The 14,488-nt window shown below is 41.1% G+C and overlaps 1 protein-coding gene across 22 annotated transcripts in view; it reads left to right on the top strand.

Moving 5' to 3' along the window:
* Positions 1-14,488, top strand: part of PPP6R3 (protein phosphatase 6 regulatory subunit 3) — a 144,962-nt gene that overhangs the window by 101,554 nt on the left and 28,920 nt on the right. For 16 of the 22 annotated variants that reach the window (XR_005373582.1, XR_005373579.1, XR_005373578.1 and 13 more), the window contains 5 exons: positions 353-502; positions 1,789-1,853; positions 4,552-4,667; positions 6,763-6,848; positions 13,596-13,682. Coding sequence is in view for 10 of the 22 variants with exons in the window: in XM_038563695.1 (XP_038419623.1) it covers positions 353-502; positions 1,789-1,853; positions 4,552-4,667; positions 6,763-6,848; positions 13,596-13,682 (504 nt within the window). In the remaining 12 variants the exon portion in view is untranslated. The remainder of the gene's footprint in view (positions 1-352; positions 503-1,788; positions 1,854-4,551; positions 4,668-6,762; positions 6,849-13,595; positions 13,683-14,488) is intronic. The other 6 variants (XR_005373583.1, XR_005373581.1, XR_005373580.1 and 3 more) reach the window with 1 other exon arrangement.

The following is a 14,488-nucleotide window of genomic DNA, read 5'->3' as shown; positions in this document are numbered from 1 at the left end:
TGGAAAAGTGTTGGAAGTTTACTGAACTTACTAATACCTGTGTCAGTTGCCTGGAAAATATAAAAAGATACTCTCATTGGGGAACTTACCATTGCCTTCCCGTTTTCATTGTTGTTTATACTAGATTCCATGCAAATGCTGGCATGTTGAAGGAGCAAACATCATGCTACTTTGTCTAGTGGCATTTCAAACCCCTTTTAAAATAAACTTGTGTTCTTTTTAATTATTCCTATTGGACTAAGAACATATCATTTTTATTTTATTAAATCACTGTTCTGGAAATGTATTAAAATAGTGGATTTAAATATCCAAGTAACTGGATAAAAGAAAGCCTTGTTTTTCTTTTTTGTAGGACATGTTCTTCAAATACACATGGAATAACTTTTTACATACACAAGTGGAAATCTGTATTGCACTGATCCTTGCAAGTCCTTTTGAAAATACAGAAAATAGCACAATTACTGATCAAGACTCCACTGGTGACAATTTGTTACTGAAACATGTAAGCTTACTGGGCTGGTTTCTACCTCTCCTCGTTATAGCATTCTCCCACTTCAGCATGAAATGAAGTGGAGTTTAAGGGCAGGGAGTTAAATCTCAGAGTCCAAGGGATCCCTGGGTGACTCAGCGGTTTAGCGCCTGCCTTCGGCCCAGGGTGTGATCCTGGAGACCCAGGATCGAGTCCCACATTGGGCTACCTGCGTGGAGCCTGCTTCTCTCACTCCCTGTGTCTCTGCCTCTCTCTCTCTCTCTCTCCCCCTGTCTCTCATGAATCAATAAATAAAATCTTTTAAATAAATAAATCTCAGAGTCCAAATATTTAACTCCTGTGTTCTTCACGCTGTTGGCCAGTGATTCTATAAGTCACATCCTGGAAGAAGTCTAAGCGGCCTCCTTATTTGGTAAAAACAATTGAGTTGAAGATTTAGAAATTTTTTGGAGATTAAAAGACCTATAAGAATTTAGAGAGTGCAGAAAGTGTTTGAACAGCTGTTTGGCGTACCAGTTTTAATTTGTGGGCTGAACTCAGGACAGAATGGTAGCAGAAGTGGGCTCCGTGCAGCGTTGTGAGGACCTCTTCTGTGAGTCTGTTTCCTTTCGTTAAATAGGTGATTTCATTAAGGCAGTCTTCACATTTCTTTTTGCTCTCAAATTCTGTGGTTGTATCAGATTGCCTAGCTCACGGTGGGTTACTGCCAAACCTGGGAGGTGGGAGAGGCTAGCCCTCTGGAGTAACAAAAGGGAAAGACCACCGACGCTGGGTAAAGCTAGCAGCATACGTGCCGAAGCATAGATAGCCCATGGCGCCCATGTGCAGTCGGAACGCAGTAACCATAGTCACTCCCTGTGCAGGAGCAAGTGTTGCTCATGTTTCAAAAGTACAAGTATTGCTGCGGATTCTGTGCTGCATTTTTGCAGGGCATAACCTTCTTTATTCCTTTTAAATTTGGGTCAGGCTCTATTTCCGAGCTCAATTTTCATGGCTAATAAAACATGGCTTTGCTTTAGGTCAGCTACTCGCCGGAAGCCGTACATGAAATGTTTGTTGCTTCCCAGTTGCTACACTGTTGAAGGTGTGGATCCAGTCTTGAATCCCTGTAGTGTTCTGATGGCCTTGAGTAAATTTATTATCATGTTGCATATGATATAGCCAATAATTCACAACTAGTTTTAGCTTGCTGGGTAATACATATCACTGTTCTATTTGAATTGAGTTCTGTTTCACTTTAAATTTTTGACAGTTGGACATTTATATACATGTTAACTGGAATATTCCTTTTTATTCAGCTTTTTCAAAAATGTCAGCTAATAGAACGGATACTTGATGCCTGGGAAATGAATGAGAAGAAACAGTAAGTACACTGTTTTCCCATAGAAATTCAGTGTGATTTTTAATTTGAAGAAAATATCTGCCTTACCTTAGAGAACAGTGAAAATAATGATGTGATACAGGCCACTCTACGGTTATAAATAGTTCTCTCGGGACTTCCGGATTATTTATCATAGCAGATCTTTTTCTAACAATTTTTAGATTGCCTGGTCTTTCTACCTCTCTTGAGGGGGGACCCAGGGGCTGGCTGCTTTTGAAACTTCCTGGTCCTATTTGAATAACTGTTTTTCTGGCAGGAGTGCGAAGTCTAAAGAAAAAAGTCATAAAGTCAAGTCCTCCCTGACGATGCTTTAACTTAGCAGGTTTGTCCCTTTTACCCCCCGGACTCACTGGAAAGAGTCCCTTTGTGCATGGGAGGAGAATGTCGGGGGAATTGCCTAGTGTTTTTTGTTTAGAAAATTTCCATTAGCTGATTGACAAGATTACTTGGAGTATTGACACATGTAAGCAGCTTTGCCTATAGATTTTTTTATCTTTCTTGTGCCTGTGAGGCTTTTATGCCATCCCATAGATTCTGAGGTAGATAGGGTATGTTTGGGAGACACTCTCGGGCCACGCTTCTTGCATTTGTTTTCTAAGTCAGGTTTGTTGAGGTATAATCCTCAATAAATTGAAAGTTCATCCTTTTTTGGTGTACATTTCTAGGAACTCTGATGAATGCATGCAGTTGTGTAAGCACTTCGGTCAGGCACGGCTTATTTCCATCAGCCTAAAAAGCCATCCATGTGCCTTTATAAGTGAACCTATGCCAGGGCTTTTCTTGCTCTGTGTATCTGTTCCAATTCCTCTTGTGGCCTCTAGGAGAGACCTAGGAACTAAAGGGATGTGTCAGTTTTATTTTGTAAGGTTTGTTTTAAAAGTGCTCCCAAGCACTGGTAGGGCTCTAATGACTCTGTGGTAAACCTGATTGAATTTGAATGTAGCAGGGGGCTCATCTCAGTAGACTTCAGGTACATTCTTTCAAATGGATCTCCTTTGGGGGTGCTGTGTGTGGCTAGGTCGACATCTCTGGTTATGTGTTTGATCCTTTGTTAGCCCCATGTGCTCTATTTCCCCCTGAGCTCCATCTTCTGGAGGTTCAACTATTAATAGTGCCCCGATTTGGGGGTTCCTGACCAGAGTTTTTCTAATGTTTCCTTGCCCCAGGAGCCTAAAGAACATCGATAGCCTTGGGGCAAAACACTGGCAGGTGGGCATTTGTTTTTACTTGGGCGCTTGTGGGAGCATGGTACAGTAGTAACTGACTGAGAAGGTGCATGAGAGGAAGGTGCATGAGAAGGTGCATGAGAGGTCTTGGGATCTTATTGTGAAACCAGAAGAGCCTCTTAGCAACTCATTTGAGATCAGCTCAGTGCCTCTGACCCTTAGCTGTCCTGACCTTCTATGATGATTAGCAGATATTCTCCCCCCCCCCCTCCAGGCAAGCCTTCAAGCGTAGTATGGGTTGTTGTTTTTTAGCAGCTCCTGAAAGGTTCTCCCTTTAAACAAAAATCTGTTCAGTTTGTTGCCTCCTATCTGCAAGCAAAAGTCTGTTGTTTCATAGAATTTAAAGCCCTGGCACTTTATAAATAGGCAGAGAAATCACAGCAGTGTGAAAAGTTTATCTAAATGGGCAGATTTGGGGGGCGCCAGGGTGGCACAGTTGGTGGAACATTCAACTCATAGTTTCGCTCAGGTTGTGATCTCGGGGTGGTGGGATCAAGCTCCACATTGGGCTCTGCGGTCAGTGAAGAGTCTGCTTGAGATTCTCTCCCTCTCCCGTGGCCCTCCCAGTCTCATAAGTAAGTAAGTAATTAAATAAATAAATAAGTAAATAAATAAGTCTATCTTAAAAAAATAAATAAAAGGATGGATTTGAGATGCCTGTGTGGCTCAGTCAGTTAAGCCTCCAACTCTTGATTTCAGCCAGGTCATGATCTCAGGGTCATAGGATCAAGTGCTTCATGCTGGGCGTGGAGCCTGTTTAAGATTCTCTCTCTCCCTCTCCCCTCCCCCTCTATCCCCAAATAGGTAGGTAAGTAGGTAGATTTAGTGAAGATGGGTCCTGGGTGGGAAGGGTATACCCTAAGTGGGGGGAAGGGATAGGGACTCATTGATGTACATGTGAGTACTTGGCCCCCAAGTGCAGTGCGGGCCAAATACCAACTGACTACCTCATATTGGCCAAATCTCAAAATCAGCCACTATTTTAACTTGAGAAATGCCACTGGTAGGCAATTATGTTGTTAATTGAACTGATGTGATGAAGATTTGATGTCTTTTAGCACAATTCTCACCTTAATGTTCCTACAGTCTTTTTAAAGTCTGAAAAATAGTTTCACGGAAAGAAACTATACGAAGGAAAGTCACAGAAACTTAGGCATCAGTGAATGGGCTTCTTTTCTAATCTTTTTTAAAGTAACTTGTAATTGAAGATCACTGATTGGTTTGTGTATAGAATAAACCTTGCCCATTGTGACCACCATGTGGTCCTTGAGCAGAACATTTCTGCCACCCCCACCCCTGCCTGACCTTGTGACTCTGGCACCTCCTTTTCTGTCCATTCTCATCTTTAGGGCCTCAGATTTTAGAACGATTATTCCAGCTCACTGTACTTACCAAGTTGCTTCATCACTCTATCCGATCAGGAGTCTGAGTATTTTGTCCTTTTCCCCTGTCAGGGCTGAGGGAGGCAGACGGCATGGCTACATGGGACACCTGACAAGGATAGCTAACTGTATTGTGCACAGCACTGATAAAGGCCCCAACAGTGTGTTAGTCCAGCAGCTTATCAAAGGTAAGTGGTTTATGAAAATTTAATTATGTTTTTGTTGGATTAGAGAAAGGATTCAAGGGTAAATGGAAATGTTCATGGCATTTTTTTTAAATAGCAGTCTACGGAGTTTTCTGTATACTTGGCAAATTATCTGGAAATTTGAATGAAGTTCTCGAGAATATGTTTGAGCAGTGTCATTCTTTGCTGTATGTCTGTAGTCCTTTTAGTAGGTATTGGCAGGCTCGGCCAAGTTAACTTCTCTCTCTCTCTTTCTTCTCTCTTCTCTCTTCTTTCTCTGTCAGAGCCTGCTCAGTACACTGCTCTGGTGTGCATGAGGTCCCCATAAGCTGACAGTTGAGTCACTTGAGCTATGATCACACTTGCTTTTTATTTTCTTCTGAAAGCCCCTGCATTGCCTGTGGATTGAGTTCCTTTAGCTGGATACTGAAACATTTATCCACATGTTTGACATCTCTCTCTTACTAAGATGAGGGAAAATGGACCTTAAAGGATGCTTTCTATACCAGTATTTAAATGTAATCAGTCCAAGGTTGCTGGGAAGAAAATGCAGATGCCTTTTACTAGTGCCCAGGCTGTGAGTCTGTCTCCTCTAAACCAAGAGCCCTAAGATCTCTGTGGACTCTGGGGATTGGACCAGTCCTGTGACTTACTGTGAGTGTGAAAATCTTTAACCTCTGCGGTACCAAATTCGTCCAGATTCAACTTGCTAAAACTGGATGTTGTTTCCCGGTCTATCCTTCTATTTGTCTTTAAAGAATATCTGTGTGTTTGAGAGGTTAACCTGTCGAGCACATACTGAAAGAGTTGCTCCAAGTGAGGGAGCAATTGGGGCTTGCCCTCCCTTAATTTTGCTTCTTGAAAGAGGTACAAGCCAGACCATCACAGTTGATGCTCTTACCAAGGAGAAATGGCCATGTGCGTGATACTTTCTTTAGATTAGGCTTTGTTTTACAGAAACTGCTTACCAGGTAATGGGGAAGGTACACATACGCATGTGTGTTGAAACCACTTGTCAGAGGATAACTCTAGGAAGGCTTCTAAGATTATAGCCAGGGTTTCTTTTTCTCAGAAGCATTTGCCTTTTCTTTTCCTTTCTTTTCCTTCCTTTTCCTTTTCCTTTTCCTTCTCCTTCTCCTTCTCCTTCTCCTTCTCCTTCTCCTTCTCCTTCTCCTTCTCCTTCTCCTTCTCCTTCTCCTTCTCCTCCTCCTCCTCCTTCTCCTTCTCCTTCTCCTTCTCTCCTCTCCTTTTTTCTTTTCTTTTCTTTTCTTTTCTTTTCTTTTCTTTTCTTTTCTTTTCTTTTCTTTTCTTTTCTTTTCTGTTTCTTTTCTTTGTTTCTCTATAGAGGAACCTGGGTGGCTCATTCAGTTAAGTGTATGCCTTTCTGCTCTGGTCATGATTTCAGGGTCCTGGATTGAGCCCAGCATTGGGCTCCCTGCTCAGCAAGGAGTGTACTTCTCCCTCTGTCTCTCCTCCTTGCTTGTGCTCGCTCACTCACTCTGTCTCTGTCTCTCTCTTGCTCTCTCAAATAAAATATTTTAAAATAAATAAAATTTCTCTAGAAGGTAGAATTTCACTATTGCCTATGTATCTAGAGGCTGGCCAGTGGGCACAGACATCTAGGAAACAGCAGACTGGGTTCCATGGAGCATTCACTGGCTAGATGCCAGTCACGGTATCTGATGAGTGTATAGGAGCTTGCATTGGTAGCATTTCCTAAACTTGAATGATCATGGAAGAAGAAGGCTTTTCCTCCTACCTTAAAGACCTGCTAACTCCTCAGAAGTTTGTTAGAAACACATTTTCCAGGTTTAGTTTTTACCAAAAGATTTTTAAAAGCTTGTTAAATTCACAGAGCTGCTTAGCACCCTTGGCATCAAGCATGAGCCATTTTGGGGGTGGTTCTAGTTCCTGAAATTCCTGGGCCTCTTGCTGCAAGGCTTTATAACTCTGTTTCTCTAAGAGTCAGGTGCTCAGATGATGGGACATGTTTGCCTTTGATGGACCGATTGGGTGGCACTCTCTTATATGTCCTGTTTATGTGTCTGTGTGCAGGTCACTAGAGTGACAATGCCTTTTTTTCTTTCTCCCTCTGCAGACCTTCCAGACACAATCAGGGAGCGATGGGAGGCGTTCTGCGCAAGCTCCTTGGGAGAAACTAACAAGAGGAACACGGTAGATCTAGTAGGTTTTACCAGGTCACATTTCTGTGACCCCAGTGCTCTCAGCCTTTGCCTGCTTATTCAGAAAAAGATGCAAGATCTTTCGTTTACCTTGGTAATTTGGGGCCAAGGATAAGTTCATGTTTCTTTACCTGGAAGAGAGGTCAGTGTTCACCCTATTCTTGATTACTTGTCTAGTCAGCTTCTAATTCCTGCCTGGGTTGAATCAGAGGGTACAGAGAGGCCACTGTCTCTACATTCCCGCCTCCACAGTGCCCTGTTCCCTAAGCACCTCAACAAAACCACTGCTAACCTACTCTGTTGGCTTTGTTGCTTTATGCCTCAGATAAGCCTGGTTGGTTAGAATCCTCAGGACACCTTTGGATGTTTCCTAACTTTACTGAGTTGTTTACCTTCATTTTAAATTGTTCCCAGGGTGAGGGCGTGGGGTGGGATTTTGTAGGTGACTTTGAAACCCCACCTTTAACAGATAAGTGCGTCAGCAGATTAGCCAGGGAATAATGGCATTGATAATATTTTTTAAAATTATATTGGACTTTGGAATGTATTATTTGTTTTTTTAATGCATTAGGATTTAAGGTAAGTATTGCTTTTGCTTTTTTTTTTTTTTTTTTTTTTTTTTTTTTTTGGTTGCTTTTGCTTTTGCTTTTAAAGATAGGGAAAAGCATTTCTTTCATAAGCACATGCCAGCTGATAATTGAGGTGGTGGCCTTAACTCTACATGGCAATAGATGTGTCAGGCATTTAATTCTATGATTGAAATTCAGCAGCTACAGTCTGAATTTCTAATACACATTAATGCCTTGCTTGTTAGGCAGTCAGGTATGTGGCAGCCATATCAGTTCAGAGCAGAATTTAGAAACCGAAACACTGTAATAGCTACAGAGCAGTCCCTAGGTCTTCCTGTGTCACACCCCCAGCGGGGCTGTTGCCTCCTACTTGGTAGATTGTCTAACACATTTGGTTATCTTTTTCTAGACTCTTCACAGATTGGTTGGGTAATGGCTTGTTAAGGATAGGTATAATGATAGAATCAGTAAGAGTTGGAAGAATTATGAAGTTAAGAGGTGACTATAAGGGAAGTTGTGTGAAGCCATTTAATTAAAATAGATCTGATGGCCCTTGGTGTCTCAGTGCATCATAGCCCAGCAGAGAAACTGACATCCACATTGACAGCCTTGAGTCATCAAGGAAGAGTTAATTTTTGATGAACATATTATCCACAGCAGGTTGCTTTTTTCCCCAATCAAATTGGTTAAAATTCTGGATAATCGGGATTTTATTGTAAGGTGAAATTGCTCTCTTCTACTGTTAAATTGAACCATTTTAATTAAGAAGCCACATTTTGATTCTTTGCTAAGGATACAGGCAATGTAGTCTCCTTAAAGGGATTTTTGTCTTATTTCTTATTTATAAGGGAATATTTAGGAATATTAATTCTGATTTTGTTTGGGGAACTTCTTTAAAACTTGTACCTTCAAAGAATTGACTTCAGAGGTAGACTTCAAAAATGTCCAGTTAAACTTGTTATCAGGAGTTTCAAAAATGTCTTTATCCTTGGTAATTCAAACTGATTTCTCTTGTGATCAGTTCTGTATAAAGAGAGACTTCATTGCAATTCATATAACAGCTACTTTTCATGATGCTATCAGTAATCTGGTCCATAACTGTCGGACATCCTGAAGTCTACATTCTTATCCTGCCCGGATTCGGAATAATTTCTCACATTGTCACTTACTACTCAGGGAAAAAAGAGCCTTTCGGCTATATAGGGATAGTATGGGCAATAATCTATTGGGTTTTTAGGCTTTATCGTATGAGCTCACCATATGTTTACCGTAGTAGTTGTTATGTTTAGCTACATGATAGAATATGGACATGCAGTGCAGAATTAATGTGCAGCAGCCCTTTGAGTCTAGATCTAGATTTTTATACCTGTGTTGAAAATTATCCTGGGCCAACCTACCACAAATGGCTGCTTAGTTCTCTTTGCTAAAAGTTGTCAGACTTGTAGAGCCTGTGTTGAGTTAGCCCCACTCTGTAATTTTGTTGTCTGTGGGACTTTCGGGTTGATGTCTTAAGACCTGTTCAGTTCCTTGATCCCACATGTCTAGTACTTATACCACCTTCTTTAAGTTTTAAGGCCTCCCAGGAGGGAATTTTACTCTGTGTAGTATTTTTAGGGGTACATAGGTTCTGGGTTTTTGAGGATGTTCACATATCCTAGGCCGTGAGGGAAAGTTTCCCTGCAGCCTCCAGGCTTTCCATTTTTGGGCCCAGAATATGTCAGGTTATATCCTAGGGGGTTGGGTACCATGTTCCAGTGAATATTATTATAAACACAACTTGGTAAATGTAGTGAGTCCTGCCCTTGTGAAAACTCACAGAAAGGGTGTTCACCCATATAACGTAGCACAAAATCTAAGTAAAAGCGTTTCAGACATTTTCATTCTTAAAATTGACAGTTGAGTAATAGATTGCTTAGTTCCTGTTCCCTCCCTAAATAGATATAGATTAGACCCCCTGTCTTGATGCCTTAACTTACTAGTTGTTTTTATGATGGCTCAGACACCTCTCTGGGAGTCATTTCCAGTATATTCATAGGACTTGAGTCAACCTTGGGGCAGCCCGGGTGGCTCAGCGGTTTAGCACCACCTTCCGCCCGGGGAGTGATCCTGGAGACCCATGTCGGGTTCCCTGCATGGAGCCTGCTTCTCCCTCTGCCTGTGTCTCTGCCCCCCACCCCCCCCCACCCCATGTCTCTCATGAATAAATAAATAAATTCTTAAAAAAAAAAAAAGGACTTGAGTCAACCTGTAATTCAGCACCATATACTTGGGCTGATGCTTTGTCATACGGCCCTGGCCTCTTCTTATGTTCTAGCCGTGGCAAGGATTCGTTTATAAATTCATTGAACACTACTGGCTGTGGGCCAGAGGTCTTGCACACTTATGTCGGGAAAGCTATGCCAGTCCCAAGCTCTTAACACTTCTGGGGCAGCTTTTTAATTACCCTCTGTCTGAGGTCTTTGAAGTACTTTAATCTGTTGACCTCATCACGCCCAAGTATTATATATAAGTAGACTCATAGATTGCTTATGTTTTTAATTTGGGAGTTTTATTATATTTATTATTATTATTTTAAAGGTTTTATTTATTCGCGAGAGAGAGAGAGGCAGAGACACAGGCAGAGGGAGAAGCAGGCATCATGCAGGGAGCCTGACGTGGGACTCGATCCCAGGTCTCCAAGATCACGCCCTGGGCTGAAGGCGGCACTAAACCGCTGAGCCACTGGGCTGCCCTGGGAGTTTAATTATAGATGAAATTAGGTGTATTACTTACATCTAGAGACCTCTCTGTGGGTGTGTTGGTAAAAATTGGTGAAGATTTAGACAGTTTATCTAGGTAACATAGGAGATGTCTTGGTATTGACTTTGGAAGGCAGAGTTTGCTTTGTTGTCTCCCTTCCTCTCCATGGGGGAGAATGTGTTTTCTAAAGTACTGGTGCTTCTTTCGCATCACTGATGAGATTGTGTAGAATGATACACATATGCAGTTGTGGATTGCCTACATATCCCACAGGTTGGGGTGGAACCTCCCAGAGTTTATGTTCTAGGCAGCTCTGGTCATGGAGGTGCCCGGGGCCCACAGCAGGACCCCACTATAGCCAGGAGGAAGAATCTGTGACTTCCTCGTTTCACTTAGGTTAACTTCAGTCATGCTTATGATCTTCTTAGCAATCCAATCAGCCAAGATGAAGAAAGCACTCTTATTTTTCCTGTAATTACAGTTTATAAAACTTAAATTTTATTATGAAAGAAGGGAACATCTCAAAAGTATCAAGAATATACTTAGAACACATCTGGCTTGGTCACAGTGTTCTTATATACTTGTTACTTTTTTGAAAATTATTATTGTATTCTCATTCAGTGATTTGTTGGTATTCATTAATTCAATAAATATTTGAGTGGCTACTGTGTGCCATGCATTGAAGCTGTTACAGTAAACTTGATTGGCAAAAATCCCTGCCTCGGTGGAAATGGATAAACAAATGGATGGATAAACTCCAGGAGAGGGAGCCAGGATTAGTTTTGGGTAGATGTGCAATTTAAGATTATGTAGTCTAGGAAAACCTCATTGAGAAGGAAATATTTGTGTAGAGGCTTGCGGGAAGTGGCAGGGAAAGAGCTAGCTAGTAAGAAACTGGCATATTGTCCAGAGGGAGAGAACGGGATGTAAGGTCCTAGGGGCTCTGCAGGCCAGATCTCATACTGCTTTTAATCCACACAGGAGCCTTGGGTTGTAACCTTAGTAAGATGAAAAGCCATTAGGTACTGAATTAAGAAAGGATATAATTTATAATTTGATGGACATTTTAAAGGATTATTATGGCTGCTAGATTCAGATTAGACTGTAGAGGGAGTGAGAGGTCTCAGCAAGGAAACTGGTTGGCTGCCAAGAACAAGTGTTAATCTAGATGAGATGATGGTGGCTTGCACTGGAGAGAGATGACCAGAGTGATGAGAAGCGATAGGCTTTTAGGCTGTGTTTTGACAGTGGAGTGAGTAGATTTGGGTGGAACAGAAGAAACTAGATGGCCAAGATTTTAGCTGAGGAAGGAAAAAACAAGTGACATCTGAGATGAAGATGCCTCAGAAAGAGTGTGTTTGGAAGTTTAGGTCAGGGACGCTGGTGGCTGCATCTGTGTGGTGAACTCAGTGGCATTCTAGTTAGCAAGTCCCTCTCCCCACAGGGGTGTGGCGGATCCAATCATCTTTATAGCCTGTTTTTTTAGTAATGATTTCAGGCCAGGTATGGTGTGGGTAGAATCAGAATCACCATATATTTCAATACATAAATGCAAAAGTGTATATGTACTGTGTTATTACTAACTTTCTAAAACTTCCTTTTTGGAGAAAAAATTATTTTAACCTCTCAGAATTGCTTTGAGAATACAAATTATGGAGACTATGTGAAAAGGGGTCACAGTGTCTGACATATAGTAGTTGCTCAACAAAAACTAGTTTTTTACCTTTCATTAATGAACTGATTTATAGCAAAGAGTAAAACTATATGAATGAGGAAACATTGTATCCTTTTTGAACTTGGACAAGACATGCTGAGAGTATCCAAATCTTTTTGTTGTTGTTGTTCTCTGTTGTTTAGTTGACCTAGTTTGCTCTTTGAGTTGTCTTGTGGTTCTGTACCCTACCATGGGGTTGCACTCCTAAAACATATACTGGCTTAGTATGATTCTTATACTAACTTGCCCTCCAAGTAGCCCGGAGTTCCTTTAAATCCACTGCAGTAGAATGGCATAACCTGTTCTTGATTGCAGTTCTCCTGTAAGGTGCCAGATGCCATGACCAAGCAGTATCTGCCTCCTCCCTTCTGCATTCTGGCAGGGCTCTCCTGGAATGTCTACATCTGCACATCTTTCCCCACTAATTCGCTAAACCAGTGACTGACCCAAGCAGGTTCCCTTCATTGGTCACAAATTCTGCCTTTGACTTCATCAGGCCAGTTCCCAAATCACAGTGTGAATGCTATATTCATCCTCAGAGAAGAGGGAGAGGGAATTAATTGGAAATACTGGATTAGTCACTTGGCATGGTATCTTTACCAAAGATGGTCAAAGGAAAAAGAGATTGATTTTATTCCAGCAGTGATGTATTCAGAATTTCATCAGCCATACCACACATAGACCTATTTGGATTCTATTATGGGTTTCTTGAACCAGTGTTGGAACCTCATAAAGCAAACCAGGCCAGTTTCTGTAGCTCCAGGCTCTTAGGCACAGACAGCTTCAAGGGTTGGCAGGTGCCAGCCGCTCATGTCTTCCCATGGTGACAGTGCTCTCTGCCAGTCACACTTCTGTAAGAGTAAAGGGTGAATAACTCAAAGTACAGTATTAGTTACTCTTAGAAGTACAGTTGCTTGTTTTAGAATTTTGCAGACTGTTGATATTTTTACTTGCTGTATAGCAGTGGCCATTGCTTGTGCTCTGCTTAGTCACTTACATGTCTTTATTTTTAATAATATATTTCCCCAATACTATGTGTCATTTATGAATTAATTAAAAATCACTTACTGTATATTAGTGAGCAGTTCATGTTTGTGTTCTTGTTTAATTACTGTGAGTTGGTTGTAAGTCTTGAGGGCAGGGGGTAATTTTAAGGGACAGAAGATTTGGGGGTCTTCTTCTGAGCAGGGTACTGCTGGCTCACAGTCACTAAGCACTAAATAGTGCTTTATGGACAGTGTTTTTCTTAGAGTGGACAGGCAATGCAAGAAGTTAAACTGAAATGCTGTATTTAAACCTGACCTTCCTTGTGACTCACTAGTAACCCCTAGGGATTGCAATTTCACCCCTCAAGCTGGGCACTTACAAGTTACCTGATATTTTATCTGAGTCGTTCTTCTACCTTCCCTTAGTAAACATTAATAATTGGAGATGATCGTTAAAATCACATAAATGGAGTAACTAACCTCTTACCTGTTTTCTGGTGGAATCAGTAATGAGACAGATAACACAGATGGGCAACAAAAAAGGATAGGTAACTGACCATCTGATTGAGTGAAGTGGGCCTTTGAATTATTTGGGTGGATTTTACAACTTAACTGTTATTTATTTTTGTTCTTGCTGTTGTTACACATTGAGAAAACTAATGTGATTTTTCCATTAAAATGCTGATACAAATGTCCAAAACTTTTCTGTTAAATAGTTTTTTACATTTTTATGCATATAGGTTACAACCTGCCATATTCATTCATCCAGTGATGATGAAATTGACTTTAAAGAAACGGGTTTCTCACAGGATTCTTCTTTGCAGCAAGTGAGTCATGCCTAAAGCTTTGCTTTTTGTTTTTATTTTAAATGCTTAGTCTAGTTGCCATCTATGACTCAGCATCAGAGGCAGATTATGCACTAGGATGTGATTTGGGGTTACTTATTAGTTAGTCAAAAGCATTTAAAATAGGAAGTGTTGGGTATGTGAGAGGAAGGTTTGTATTGATATTTCCAGGAAATGTTTTGTATCTGATAACAACAATGCTAAGTCGGGTAAATTTTCAGATTTGAAAGAACTGAATGGTTTTGCAAGTGTCTCAGACATGCTCATTATGCAGACCTGTGCGTAGTTGTGTTGTTGCTTAATGGGAATAATGCTTTTAACATCGGTAAAAGTAACTTTCAAAAAAATCTCTAAACAAAATGGCTTATATGTTTCTGATATCTGAGGTCTTTTATAGTGACTCCTAAATTAAGTTTTAGTTGAAGTAATTCACTGCCACCCTACCCTCCTGCCCCACCTTCATCTCCATTTATCAGTTGCTTATACTCTGTGGGGGAGAAAACAGGATATAAAAATACATGTACTGATTTATCTGTCACTCAGTGGTGGTTCTTGGAGAGGCAGGCGACCGCTGATCTCACTGGCTTGTCTAGGTATCAGAATTGGAAGCTAACAGTAGAAGCTGCTCTTTCAAGTTACCAGCTCTTCATATGGAGAAATCCTCCTCAGTCAGGACCAGGTCTGGCATGGCAGTTGTTTTGGTGTGGCAGTATGATTGATGTAGTTCCCTTCCCACCTGGCACTGAATGTTTGCTTGGCTACTTTTTCTCTCATTCTTTAAGCCATAT

Source organism: Canis lupus, chromosome 18 (genome assembly GCF_011100685.1).
Source record: "Canis lupus familiaris isolate Mischka breed German Shepherd chromosome 18, alternate assembly UU_Cfam_GSD_1.0, whole genome shotgun sequence".
Taxonomy (NCBI): domain Eukaryota; kingdom Metazoa; phylum Chordata; class Mammalia; order Carnivora; family Canidae; genus Canis; species Canis lupus.
The sequence above is the reverse complement of the archived record's forward strand: the minus strand, read 5'-3'. Positions and strand labels throughout refer to the sequence as shown.